Genomic DNA, 15,397 nt, shown 5'->3' with positions numbered 1-15,397 from the left:
TATCTTAAAAACAGTGAAAATCAAGTTATCTAGTTGTAGTATTGAGGTGACGATATATAAATGCAATATCTAACATCAAACGCAAGCATAGCCTTAAGCATACACATAATATACGATTAGTAGGTAGCTATATTATTATGTTCTTATTTATTGTATGTGATAATACAGTTTCATTAGATCAGTAGTAAAAAGCAGTTCTTACATAGTGTTAATTGATAGTGTATTTAAATAATTAATTTATGCTAATTATAATTTCTTTCAATTCCTTTCTAAATCTAATTACAACAATAAATAAATTAAATACATAATAGTGAATGCATACATAATAAAAAGACATTTTAATTTTTGTGTATTGTTTAATTTTGAATAGAAGGTGTTAGATACATTCAAATCATGACTAAAATGTATATGGAACAAAGTGATGAAAAAGTCTATAACAATGAAATACATAAAAGTCTCAATAAAAAATGTTTACCTTGCGTAAAAAAAATTAATAAAATCTTCAGCAATATTACTGTCGAACCAATAATTGCATGTTTCATTGTGCCTAGTGTTTTAGAAGGTTTAGCAGTACAGAACTTGGGACTAGAAAAAGCTTGCCGTGTAAATAAAAATTATAGCGCAGAAATATGCGACGGATTAATGAGACAAACCTTCACAATTCAACGGCCTGAAGAAATCGAGGTTCAATCGCTAGTCGCATACATGAATGCATTGCGATTAATTCTCCAAACAGCTATACCAGCCGTTTTGATATTGTTTATCGGTGCGTGGAGTGACCGTACGAGAAGAAGAAAGCCTTGCATGTTCGTTCCGATAATCGGTGAAGCTTGCACAGCCGTCGGGCTTATGTTGTGTACGTACTATTACACTCAATGGCCACTGGAAGTTTCTGGACTTATCGAGTCATTAATTCCGGCCTTCACTGGAGGATGGTCGACGATGATCATGGGAATGTATTGCTATGTTACCGATCATACTATAACACAAGAAAGAACGCTTCGAATAGGCATTATCGATGTCTTTATATCAGTTGCTTCCCCTTTAGGGAGAGCGATTAGTGGAATAATGTTGAAAAGTATTGGATTTTATGGAGTTTTTACAATATGTTTTTGTTTATATATAACCGGTTTGGTATATGTATCGTTTAGAATTGAAGATAATTTGGTAACTAAAGAAGTAACAGTTAAAAGCACGATAACATTGAAGGAAGTGATCCACTGGAGACATATTTATGACACGTTTTCGGTTCTGTTCAAAAAACGAAAAGGAAGAAGAAAACTGCAAATTGCATTACTGATGCTCGCTTATATCACAACCAGTGGACCAGTAAGAGGTAGGTAACTAATATATTACATTGCGAAGAATAATAAATTGAACTATAGCTAAAATATCACCATCGTTCCAAAATAGTCAAATACTTCGACCGTGTTTAGGAAAAAGGACCTAACCCTCACTGAACAAATTTTACAGGAGAGGCAAAAAACGTTTTTTGAGAGTTTTTAGTTTAACATTTAAAAAAAAATAGGCACAGACATTGAGTGCATGATGATTGATGATTTGGTGTAATATATTTTCGATCTAATAATAATTAAAGAAGTTATTACAGAAAAATCATAAAAATTTAGGATAAGTGCTTTTTTCCATAAATTAAAAATTAATTAACCTCAATTAAAACCTGAATTTAGATAATAATTTTATAGAACGTGTATTTAGTTGTATACATGGTTAATATCTAATAAAAGCACTTTATTAGTTTTTGTAGTTGGTTACACCCTTTTTCCTAAACACAGTCGACTTAAAGCCTGCTACAAACGTAATTGCATACTTAAGTCGTGTACTTGTGAAATTTTGTGCACATATTAGCATGTATAATAATATGATAATATTATGTATTGCACAAGTGTGAAAATGTTTAAATTTCTATATTGCATACTTGCACATGCGTAACAAAGACTTGCACAAGTCTGAACCAGTCACTTTTTGCATTTTTTAACGACATGGTTCAAGCGTAAACTGGAACCATGAACTTAATATGCATTAAAATTGTACAAGTACACTGTTAGTATGTTTATAGCCGGCTTAAGGCACTTTGATGGTGAATATGAGTAAAGGAAATACACCAAGTGAACTAAGTAGACCCTATCTTAAAAAGTTTTAAAACAATCTTCCATTAAAACTCACATAAGTGTAATATATCAATATCTGAAGCGATTTGATTGAACATTGTTATTACACTCTCAACTGGTACTACTACTATAATGGATGCACCCGATACTACCAAAGTTTCTAATTTACACCGCGTATGAATGTACCATGGCCGAGCAGCTTATAATGTCGTGGGTCCCAGGTTCGAATCCTGGGCCTGGTAAATACGTATATTGTATTTTAATTTGTGTTTGGAGTATGTGTATGGACATATAGGTTGAGCAAATGGTTAATATCCATTACTCGTAAGAACAAAAATCTGTTAATACAAACCTCCACATTGTGGTTCTTATCTTATAAGGATCGGACATGGTCAAAAGAAAAAAAAATAAGTTAGATAAAATATCCTGTAAATAAAAATATAGATATCTTTAAAGTACAGTATGTATGCATTCTATTGTTGTTTTTATTTAATAAAACGCATTTTTTTTTGTAGTACTTATTCCACTTTTAATCAATAGATTAGGACCGGTTTCGTCCGCCTCAGAGGGACATTTTCAAGATTTTTCCCTCTGAGGCGGACGAATCCCGTCCTAATCTATTGAATAAAAGTGGAATAAGTACTACAAAAAAAAATGCGTTTTATTGAATAAAAACAACAATACAATGCAGTTCCACCATGAATTGACAGTTAACAAAATAAAAGAAATGTATACATTCCTCAGAGAAAGTCAGTTGGTTAGAGCCAGGGATAATATTCATACAGCCTAAAGTAAATGAGTCTCAAAAATTTCTTTTGAACCCTCTCTACCATAAAGCCGTACTTCCACTGATGCAGGGCCCAGACAATAGACCCACTCTCAAGACGGCTTCTAACCAAGGAATTATAAAGAAGTTTTAATACACATTTCAGATAACACAGTTATTTTGTATTCCTACTTAACTGTCTATTATTAGTAAGTTTTAATATTATTTTAATTGTTTTCCATTTCAGGAGCAAACCTACTTCAATATCTATACATGCGCAGGCATTTTAAATTCGATGAAGTCGACTTCAGTATGTTTTCATCGTACAGTATTATAATTGAATTAATTGGTAAGTATCTGTATATAAGTAAAAGTGTCGTCCCGTCGGGGTAGGCAGGTCATGCTTTGCATATGGGCGGTAAATGAAGCAACGAATAGAAATTTTTGAGAGCTATGGTGGTTTTCAATAAACTAGACAATGTTAGAAACTATCTACATCTCAGTTTAAAAAATAATTGAAGCATAAAAAATCATGACAACACAATTTTTCATTTTTACAACATTATTCTTAGCTCGTATTCTTATTTGTCCGGTACAAATCTTGCAATCGATTTTAACTAACTTCCCGACTAACTAGACATTTGAAACTTTTACAATATATCAGAATACGATGCCAATGCATTTTTTTAATACTTTTAGCCATCTTTAAGTAGAATTGAATTCATTTTCAGTTAATTCTGTTTTGTATGAAAAGTTATTTCGACTAGGCTAGCTACGGCTCTGGGGTCCTAGCAACTAAATTATTAATATATACGTGCGTTACTATGGAAATCAATATGACATGCCAAGTACAAATTTTTTTGATCGTTTAAGCTAGTCAAGTCAAGTTTATATTCAACATAAAATTTTAAAACGTTGTATATAAAAAGTTATTTCTTATTATTTCTTTTAATTCATTAAGCCCTGTTTAAACCAAACCATAATCGATAAAAAAGATTCTTCTATAGATAGGTTTCTATAGTTTAATGGCATAATTTTAGATGTTTTATAAACATTTTTTTGACTATTATCTACTACGGGCTTGAATAATTATTAGGTAGGGTTTAATTGAATTTTAAAAACTAACAATCACTATCTACACATTATAGTATTAGTTCAATAAAAACAAATATGTTAGATTAACAAAGTTTAGTGTGCACTATTTATGTTGGATCTTCACAGCCTACCTCCACCCTTCGCCACTGGTATGTAGCGTCATAAACCTAGGCAGTTGTTATAGCCAAATACACATGGCACTGACTTGTCATACCTGCCCTACGGCTCTGGGATCTATTCCCAGGAGGTCACATCACATCTATCCATCTATGTGATTTTCTCCATCCTCGATGTTACTGTGATACCCTTTGTAGTGCTAAATAAAATTCTCATTTATTAGAGATACAAGCTTGTGTTTTAGCAATTATAAAATAAATATTTATTTTAATATTATGCTACAATGTTTCAGGTGTGGCGTTTGCTCTGTGCATACTGAGCAAATATTTTCAGTTGAACGATAACATCCTGGCAACAATGGCATGCGCTACAAAGATATGCGCGAGTTTCGTCTATGCATTTGCACCAAATAGGCGGTGGCTGTATTTAGCGCCTCTGGTGGAATTTATTGGAGGCACTGCACTGACAATAGTAAAATCAATGGCTACAAAAGTTGTTGAGCCGGACGAAATAGGTAAATAAATAACAAAGATATAAAAATAACCATTATAAATAAATAAACGTGAAGCTGAAAAGTTATTAAGGCTAATTAGGTGTAATTCATTTCGTGTTGCAAATTAATTTGCAACAAATACCATACTCTCATATTTTTATCTAACAGCGCACAAATTATTTGACAATTTGCCAATATCTTAAAAACTGACAGCTAAAAACACTAGTGATACAAATCTATGAAGGGTTTTATATGTACAGTGAACTAATTATTAATACTTTGGACGCGGAAGACGCACACGGTGCGTAATGACCAGGCGGCCGATCGATGTAATTAACGTGCATTTTAAAGGGGGCAATTAAAATCTCATTATCTATTCAGCAGCGAAAGCGTTAATAATGAGCAATCACATAAAAAAAGCTGTAGGTATGTTGAATGACAAGTAAATTATTGTACTTGTAAGTTGAATTGAATGAAGTCGAATTCAAATTAAAATTCAAATTTATTAATTTTAAATAATTAACATAACAAATGATAATTCATCTGGACCCTTTCCACCATAAAACTGTACTTCAACTGATGCGAGGCCTAAACAATAGACCCACTGTCAAGTCTGCTTTTAACTAAGGAGTTATAGAGAATTTTTATTACCGTAACATCCGAAAAGACCCGGGAAGTACGCAACACAAAACCCAACATTTTTAGCGCCTTTTTACAAATGGTATCCATAATATGATCACTAAACGTCAGTTTACTGACAAACGTAATGCCAAGATCCCTTACAGATGATATTCGCTTGAGAACTGCTGCATCATTGAATACTGGAAAAACAATACTCGTGTATTCCCAATTTTAGGCAATATTGAAGTCCAGTTTGTTACGCCTTCCGCAATCTAATATATTATCTATATCAAGTAGGAGTTGGCGACAATCGTCCAAGGTGACAACTTCCATGAAGAGTTTCAAGTCATCAGCAAACAACAAAAACATAGCATTTTTAATTACCAATAATTAATTACCAATGGAGGTCGACTTTTGTTGATTCAACAGTGAATCATCATTGAAGTCAATAATTGATTGATAACAACTCACATACGTTAAACTTGTTTGTTTCACTTGACACCATCTTGATTACAACTATCGATTCAACTTAAATCGATACGTGGTGGAAACATTCCTTTTGATTTCTTGTTCGACTTTTAACAAACAGTTGAAGAACAAAAATCAACACATGAGAACGTGGCATAATATAGATTTTAAAAGGGTGGTTTCCACATGAGAACTTGTTTTCGAGAAATAGTAATAGGACTAATAAGGAATCGTTTGAGAATAAGACCACATTTACAATATGTTAAAAACAGTTATGTTCATAAACAATACATGATTACCACATTTTTCTATATACATACAATGTGTCAAAATAAAAAAATATTTCTGACAGGAGTAAAAGTTAAACAAAAGAACACCAAATTAAAATCATATTCAAATTAAATTCAAAATTGGAAGGAACAAACAAACACACAGACCTACAAACTTATCTGAAGAATGGGGTGGGGGAGCCACTGTCGAAAACTACCCAATCAAGACTTGTAACCGGACAAAATCTGACATTCAAATGAAATTTAAAAAATGGCGTCCTATGGTAGTCCGTAGTTCCATTTTTGGCCATTCTACAGATAAGTTTATAGGCCTGTACTTTGTATTTTAATTTTATTATAGAATAATATTTCCATATTATTTCAGGAAAAGTAAACTCCTTGTTCGGAGTATGTGAAGTTATTTTGGGATTGGTTTACGGACCGATGTACACAGCATTTTATGTGAAGACAGTTCACACATTTCCAGGCGCATTCTGTTTACTTGGAGCCTCATTAATGGTGCCATCTCTCTTTATATTCTTGTAAGCACATTTATTTTGCTATACCATACTAATAATTAGGGAACGGATTTATATGCAACAAAAAACATGATTATATGCATGCACATATGCACTTAAAATCATAAAAATTTACATTTTTATGGAAAAAAATTGTAAATACCCACTTCATCCAATATTACTGATAAAAAATCGAATAACAAATTAATAATCTCAATCAATATAATACAATAATAAAAAAACGCAAATAATCAATATAAAGTTAATCAATTACAATTTTCAAAATAGTTTGTTTACAAGTACAAATAATTGAATAAGAAATGCAATGTAAACTATACACAACTTAAAAAAACAAAAATGACATACTTAACTATTCCTAAATACTATTATTTAAGTGCTGTTTTTTTTTGTCCGAAAAAAAGTTACAATATTTTTTTAATATTGTGCTTCGGCATTAAATTTTCCGCATATCTGTCAGTATTTTGTTTATATGCTGAAAACGACCTCTCAACGTCCATAGAGGTGATTGCGCTAAATTTTAAAAAAGGTGCCCGACTTGACTTCACTTTTATGCCATTAAAAATGCAAGTGCATCTAAACTATCTACCTACCTAATTTAGTAATATTTCGATAAAATAATTTATAAAAAAAAATTAAATTATTAATGCAAAAGCTCTAAAATATGCACTAATGTCTCAAATATGCATTTATATGCACAATAAAATTTTATTTTTGGATTCTGCGTCTTTCAAAACGGATTTCTGTGCAGCTCTGCATACACCATAACAAAACATTCACTAGCATATAAATCCGGGCCCTACTAATAATATACCATGCCTGCAGGGCTACTCCAACTAGTTAACACAATAACACCTGTCCGTTATTTATCTTGAATCGAAATAATACAGATTTTGATCAAGGCGGTTGTCTAAATAATTGCAAGTTAACACCTAACACCCGCTGCCACATTTTTTTTATTGTGTCAATTTGTCATGGAGATCTGGTAGCAACCGAGGCCAACTTTGCGGCATTTGAGAAATTTGCAGCGTCGTATGGGGAGCGGGATAGTCCCGACTCTTCTGTAGACTCATCCATTTCAATTCGTGACACTCAGTGTGCGGGTACACAAGGCGCTTAACGTAAGCGGACAGCAGAGCCAGTCCAAAAAACAAAAATTTTCTTTCTTAACTTTCTTCTTTAAGCACTACGGTGCATGGTTGCAGCATCAGTCCCGTGCGGCTCCGTCTCGGGACGGAATGAGCACTTAAAATCACTTCTTTCAGACACGTTTAAAGCGTCATAGAAAGCGGCCGTGCATATCCACGGTTGTGCATATATGACGGGTGGTGGTGGGCACTTTAACGTATATACATTATATTATCACGGTTTGTAACTATTGTTGTATTATATACGGCATTTGTAATATACAGTAGGCGCTCGGTAATCTGGCGTTCACCAATCTGGCACATCCAATAGTCCGGCATTTTGCAACTCAGCTCTCCTGCTCTATAATCCGGCAAGTTTCAAATTAAACTGCCGGATTACAAAGCGGAGAGCCATTCGCTTGGCAGTTCGGTGCCGGATCTTATATATTATTTCCTATAGAAATCCAATAATCCGGCATTTCCGACTATCCGGCATAGGTGAAAAAATATAGGTGCCGGATTACCGAGCGCTTACTGTATATCACAAATTCCTTAAAATTATATATATAAAAAAATATTTTGCATTATCAATGACATTTGACTTGTCACAATGTTAGTATTAATTTTCCAAATCGCCGTATCCTATTTAATTGTCGTCCATCAAATCTAATTGTAGTCCACTATCTCGCTGCAGGATAATACATGTTTACCCATACATTTTCTTGTTTACTGTCAACAGTAAATCCAAGCACGTGTAAACGGGGTATTAGTTCAATGAAAACAAATACGTTTAACTGACTAAGTTTGGTGTGCACTATTTATGTTAGATCTTAACAGCCTACCTACACCCTTCACCACTGGATGACAATATATATATATATATAACTTTCAAATTCAATTAATGATATAATTATAAATATTGAATAATAATAATATTAACATATTCGTGGACAGGTGTTAGCTAATACTACGGATTGCAATGCCGGTATTTAAAAACCGGTATTCAATTATTTATCGATACCAAAATACCGATATTTTCGGTATTAAAAAAGCATACACGTTTATGTTTTTCGAAAATAAATTTAATGTTATTTACTTACTATTATTTATTGTATATTAAATTAAGTGTATAAGTTTAATGTTGTCGGAACACAAATATATTGACTTGAACCACAAAAAGTTAAATAAAATTAAAATAAAATCCCTCAAACATGCTTATGGAATTGTCGCTATAAATTAACATGTTTGAAAAAGACATTATGCGTAGCAAACATTTCTAATAATCAATAACACTACATACATCCAACAATCGTTGAATTTGAGAGAGATTTTTCAAGTTCTAAAACATTATGATCAATACATATTAATAAAGGTCAACATAATAAATTTAGGTAGGTACTGATACACCCCTGTTACAGGCGGGCTTCTCCCGGTGTAAAATAATCATTTAGTAGTCATAAGTCGAAACGTAACCCTGACCTCTAGAAACGGCTTCATAAAACATCTAATCTGATTCCTTGCTCAACTATGTAAATTTTTTTTTATTCATAAGTAAAGGCCTTCGTCCGGTGTGTGAAAATCACATACTGGGCGGAGGTGTAATTAAGATAAATTTAATTTGATTTAAAAAGTATAAATGATGATGGATGAAAGAGATTATTTTAAGACTAAATATAATGTATAAAATATAAGTATTTAAATCTAATAAATTTTGCTGGCAACATTAAAATCTCCGCGCGCCTGTGCCGAGGTGGTCCTCGTGATTTGTCAAATCAAAAGGATCACGCGATAAAATTTGGCCAATCACGAGAGTCCTTTTTGCTGATCGGCGTGGGTACGAGGAATTTAAAAAGAGAAAAAAAAAAGAAGTAAGCGTCCCTTTTCCAACATGTACGGACCTGCGAAACTTATTGTAAAAACAAAATATATAAACCTGTAAAGAAAATTTAAAATATATAATACCAAGTTACGCACGAGACAGACGTGGTTTCATTTAATTTCTCCTCAATTTAAAATATCTTTTTTTGTGAATCCGGGGTTCGATGGACACCTGAGCTAGCCGCTGGAACCCCGGGCATCTCAGTACTTTAGGTTGCCATAAAATAATGTTTTAAATAGATTTAAATAGTTATATTTATTGATAGGTACTTATTTTTTTCTATAATATGTCTTGGCGAATACTGGTATTAATACCGATATTCAATAAGAAATACCGAAATACCAGTATTGATATATTCATTCGGTATTGCAATCCCTAGTTAATACATGTTAGTTATATGAGACATATTAAAATTTTCGATTTAGATAAATTATAATTATAAAAATGAGATACAACACTATCTAATAGAAATATGTTCGAACCGTGACAGAAGTAGCAGGGAACATATTGTTTTATTCGAAAATACGACTTCTATAAACGTCGTGTCATATTCCGTTCCCACAGTACAGAGTTTCAATGGACGTCCTGTCATAATATCACATCTCACAAAATAGGACATTTATAGATGTCATAGAATGTGTTAATATCGTAATTCATAATATTGCAAATTATTGTCAATCAAAAAGGTAAACAAACTTATCAATGGTTTATTACTTTCAGGTACTTGTATAATCTGCAAAAGGCTGATAACAGATCTGAAGCAACACAGTTCATCAAAGAAATTACCAAAGACGATGAATTGACAAAACTGAATAATATATAAATAAAATAGAAGAAATTTATTGATACCTATAATAAATCATAGACAGATGACAGACTTGTAATAATAATGAGTGAAACTAAACATGTGAGAGCATTTGGACTCTGTAATCAAAAACATAAAATTGCAATTATGACATTGTTCATATTATTATTTTTTCGTCTCATCATCATCACTATGAGCTCGACAATTCTGTTCACGTATCTCTAGCCAATGTGGCCGCTTTTCAATTCGGTACATCAAGCAATCAGCTGCCTCATGGTCCTTATTGAATCACTCGACGTTATTGTTACATGGATTTACTGGAAAATAAAGTGTGAATTAAACTATCGTGACAATAATTGTTCACACACAAAAATGCTGACTGTCTCACCGATCTCATTCTTCAAGCATAAGCAAACGCATCTGTTGTCGTTATGTGGTGCTATTTGACAGGTTCGGACAGGTTATCAAAATCGGTAAACAACAAAATCACCACTATATTTCTACTGCGCATACTCTGAGAAGTGAAAATTCAGAAATTTTTTCAGTTTTGCAAATTACAAATACACGATAATATGTGGCGTCTAATTACAAAAAGCGACAAGTTTCATGTTCAGTATCAAATTTTAAGTTTTTGGAGATGCCGAATTCTAAAAAAGACTCTGAATGTTGTTGGGAGTCCATCGGATGAAATGAGGCGTCCAATTACAAAAAGCCCACAATTCAATATTTTCGGGAAACAACGTTTTTATGTTTCAAGCTTCAATTATTTGTTTTAACGTGAGATTATTTTTTCCGCTGTATTCTATGTCGAAATTAGAACCAAATGACAATTTTTTTCAGCCGATAAACTCTTAAATGTAACCAAATATAGGCAAAATAAAATTGGACGTAGCGCTACTTGAACCTCACTTTTTAGTTTATTCCGCATAAGGCGCATATTTCCGTGGCGCTGTCATGAGTTTACCGGATGCTACAGCATGGGAGACGCCATTTCCAACATTGAACGTTCCCTTATTGGCTGACTTAAACACGCGCGAAATCAACCAAGCTTTAAATAATATGAAACAAAGATTACGTGCGTATTTTTTTCTCGATTTTGACCAAATGTGGACTTATCGCTTTTTGGAATTAGACACCTCATATGTGTTTACACTTACATTTTCTTGATATATTCCGTTTGAGTAATTTTTTTGCGATCAGGATTTCGCCTTTCGGAATCTTCAGACACTATCCGCACTCACCAATGCACCACAAATGCAGGCTGACCTGAAAATGTGAAAACCTATACAATGTATAGGTTTTCAAATTTTCAATTTCAGATATTATATGTCATATAGGTACATGTACAAAGTAATCATATTATTATATTCTTGTCTACATGTGCCACCTAACAAATTAAATGCAAAATACCCAAGAAACAGTCGAAAATTTCTACGTGAAAAGCCACAACCGTCCACACGTAAATGACATGCAAATTTAATTAATGACTTCAAGGAAGGACAGTGGTGTTTGTGTTTTTATATGATGATAATATAATATTATATAATTTATTAAAATAAGATTGTATTTTAAATAAAGTTTTAAATATAATTTATAATGAGGTATAACACATTTGATTATTTATATTAATTATTCTTCCCTTTAATACATATACCTTTTTCTAATGTAATTAAAGATAAGAAACAAATTCAGTAGAAGTCAAAATACAATATTTGAAACTGTGTTAATTTTTTATGTATTAACCCATTTGAATATGTAACACTGATTCTGGATAGAGTCACTTTTATTATACTTCATCTACAATATGCCCAATTCAGCTCCTTACTCATTGCATGTACAAAATTACATATTACAAATTAATTGTTTTAATTCCAATATTAAGCAGAGAGTGATAAGACTGTCTTGTTTATCATTGAGGAATCACGATGACAACAATCTCAACTAGAGATGGGAAAACTGGTCGATTTTGAAGACTAAGTATACTTACTACCAGTATAAAAAAATACTTAGTATGGAAACTTGTTCCAAAATACTTACTAGTATTTGGAATACTATATAGAGCGTTTGGCATGCGTATTCGATAAAAGTTTCATACTCAACTGAAACTAAAACCAACTCCATATTAGTTTTTGAAATACGTATCGGCTCAGGAAACTCAGACTGTGTATCGGCTTCAGTAGAATCGCTAAAAATATGCTGAGATCCGCTTGTCGAAAAGTCCCATTTATTATAAAATTTTAAACACATTTTAAATTTATGAGTTATTTTTCTGTTATGTTACAATATTCTTGTTAACAAAAATGAATAACAGTGATTTTTTTAAAATTCTAAACATGTTTTGAGCTGTCATAATATGCCTAAGCCTGTGCGTCATCTCACCACTGTGCTGCGACACAAAATTTATGACCTATTATTCATACATTCGAACGCAATAGACTAATAAATTAAAATATACCTATATTCAAGTGCTATCTCGTTCGCGCGCATCAAATGTCAATATTGTTGAAAGTCTACCAACTGGCGAGTGCACAGAACAGCGACTCGCGATGATATCATTGCTAGTTTTTTGGAATAAGTTTATTGGGCCACACATACTGAGTATGGGTAGTTTCATCCTAAACTTGAGTACACAAACTGGTGACAGTATTTCCAACTCATCTCTATTCTCAACCAGCATTTACTTTGCGTAATGTTCGTTGTTAGTCTATTTTTCAACCTTTTTCGAAACACAAGTTTTTAGAACAATATTCGCATTCATGTAATTGACAGTTAAGTACGCTCCTCCACTTTATCTCTTGAGAATGGTCCCTGTAACAAGCCTGAGACATTGGAGAAATAAAATGAAAGAAGAACAATAATAATTGGTGAGGTATTAAAAAAATGATAACAAATACACGAGAATAGCTCGAGCTATATTATTTTCAAAGATGTTCTGCCACTGTTTGTTTATGAAATGAAGAACCGGTTTTTCATTGATTTTCTGAATGATAAAACAACTTTACCAACATAAATAAAACATACCACACTATGATAAGAGGTTATATGCACATCAATATGATATCAATTTAATGATAACATAGGGCCGGGACATCAAATTGTCACTCTACGAGAAAATGATTTAAAGTAATAATTTTGCAATGTTTATTTATCTTGTAAGTGTATTTCAATGTATGTAAATAATTAATGTTTCTGTCAAAGTTACACGCAAGCCACGACATAGGAAGCCGCAACCACTTTCTGCTTATGGCAACAACATTTTTGAAGGTAGAGTTAGATAACAACAAACATAAGGGTGTTCCTGAAAGCCCTAGGACCTAATACTAAAAATAACTTACCTATTAAAACTATTTTTTTTATTACACAAATAATTCACAAGATTTAAGAATGTAACATTCTTTATTGAACTTAGGTACTACATAATTTGGAAACATACCTACTTATTAACAAAAATCTTGAACAAAATATAGTGCCGGGAGGTATTTCAACCTGCAGGGATTCCGGCCAATTTGTTTTACCAATTTAGCCACCTCCACTCCTATAAATTATTCGTTAAATAAAAAAGTTGTTTTATTAAAATTATAAGCAAGTAAAAGACGCCGACTAGGAATCAAGGTAAGTACATTGGTAGAGTATACGATTCAGTCGCTAATACACATGAGAACATAACGATATTGCTCAAAATCCGATGGATGCGGGCTCAAGTCCCGCCCGGCATAATATTTTTCAAGAAAAAAAATTAATAGGTATAGATATACCATCTTGAATCATCGTATTCGAATTTAGAACTAAGCTCAACACAGTATAAAAAGTATTTAATCCTTACAGCGCGAACGCCACAGCTGTTGTGTCCTGATTAGGAGGCCATTAGATATAATTAGCATGTTATTTAAATGTGGTGATTAAAAAGTAATGAAATGCTCCGCAGTGAATCGGTTAATGATATTATGTCAAATATTAGTATGTGGCGCCTTCACTCAGCGGACAACTAATACTGGTGGACGAATTTACTGATCATCATTACAAACTCACCTAATATTTCATCAATAGTGTGCCAGCTTAATCATTGGCAACTTTGTTGCATAAATAATTTATAATTCGTGACGTAAAATTCTGTACCTTAGAGCTTAAAGTCTGGAAGTCGCATAATATTCAATATTTTGGAGGAGAGCAGTTTTAAAATACCTAGTTAATCTAATCCAGTGGTTCTCATGTGCGGCCACCAACATCATTTTCAGTATTTAATTTAATTTACTGGGCTAACGTTAAATATGCGTTAATGAAAATGAGTCATGACCAAGTACTTAAAAACCATTTTATTAATACCACGGTTGAAAATTTTTGGTTGAAGTTATACGTTGACCAAGAATCAAGTAAATTCAAAGAATTGGCAACAATTGCTTTATTAATATTGTCGATTTTTCCTACTACTATATACTGTGAAAGATCATTCAGTGTAATGCACTTCATAAAAAACACATATCAAAGCCAGTTGACAGATGTAAACTTAGAAGCAGCCATGCGGCTCGCATTGAAAAAGTATTTTGGAATTTCCATTTGCATTATTTTAAAATAAATAGATAGGTATGTACTAAAATGTTCAAATGTCTTTGATTAAATGGACTTGTCTATAAATAAATCGATCCATTTTTTTTTGTGAATAAAATTTAGCTTTAATTTTTTCAATCACACCAAAAGTGAAATTTGGTGCGGCCACCAGACGTTTCCATAGAACTGTCAATGTCAATTGTGAGGCCACAGTTAAATTTCACGTGAGAACCATTGATCTAATCTAGTTAAAATACTCACCCGCATTCGAACTAAAACTCCGTATGTTGGACTTCCGCACTTTTACAATTATTAATCTTTTTGCTATAGATTTAAGCGAAAATGACGAAAATTGGACATCCACTCTTTCAGCTCTAAAGTATAATAATTGGACTACCGTCGTTCTATAAATAAGTATTTTGAAAACCATGTGACATTGCGTCGCTGTAGGATTGGTTTCCCGAATAGACCAAATGTTCAGGAGACGAAAAACAAATTTAATATTCCTATATTTAAATACATGGAGATATTTAAATTGTTATTTTTA

At 32.5% G+C, this 15,397-nt stretch overlaps 1 protein-coding gene across 1 annotated transcript; it reads left to right on the top strand.

Annotated features, from left to right (window-relative positions):
* Window positions 1-402: 402 nt before the first annotated feature.
* LOC147074212 (lysosomal proton-coupled steroid conjugate and bile acid symporter SLC46A3-like) lies at window positions 403-6,504 on the top strand. The gene is made up of 4 exons (XM_085943927.1): window positions 403-1,336; window positions 3,143-3,244; window positions 4,400-4,621; window positions 6,344-6,504. The coding sequence occupies exons 1-4, from the start codon at window positions 403-405 to the stop codon at window positions 6,502-6,504; spliced, it is 1,419 nt and encodes a 472-aa protein (XP_085800053.1).
* The last annotated feature ends 8,893 nt before the right edge of the window (window positions 6,505-15,397 follow it).

The sequence above is a fragment of the Rhyacophila brunnea genome, unplaced genomic scaffold, assembly GCF_057557595.1.
Source record: "Rhyacophila brunnea isolate RB1 unplaced genomic scaffold, BYU_Rbru_1.0 scaffold_16, whole genome shotgun sequence".
In the NCBI taxonomy this organism is placed as follows: Eukaryota; Metazoa; Arthropoda; class Insecta; order Trichoptera; family Rhyacophilidae; genus Rhyacophila; species Rhyacophila brunnea.
The sequence above is the reverse complement of the archived record's forward strand: the minus strand, read 5'-3'. Positions and strand labels throughout refer to the sequence as shown.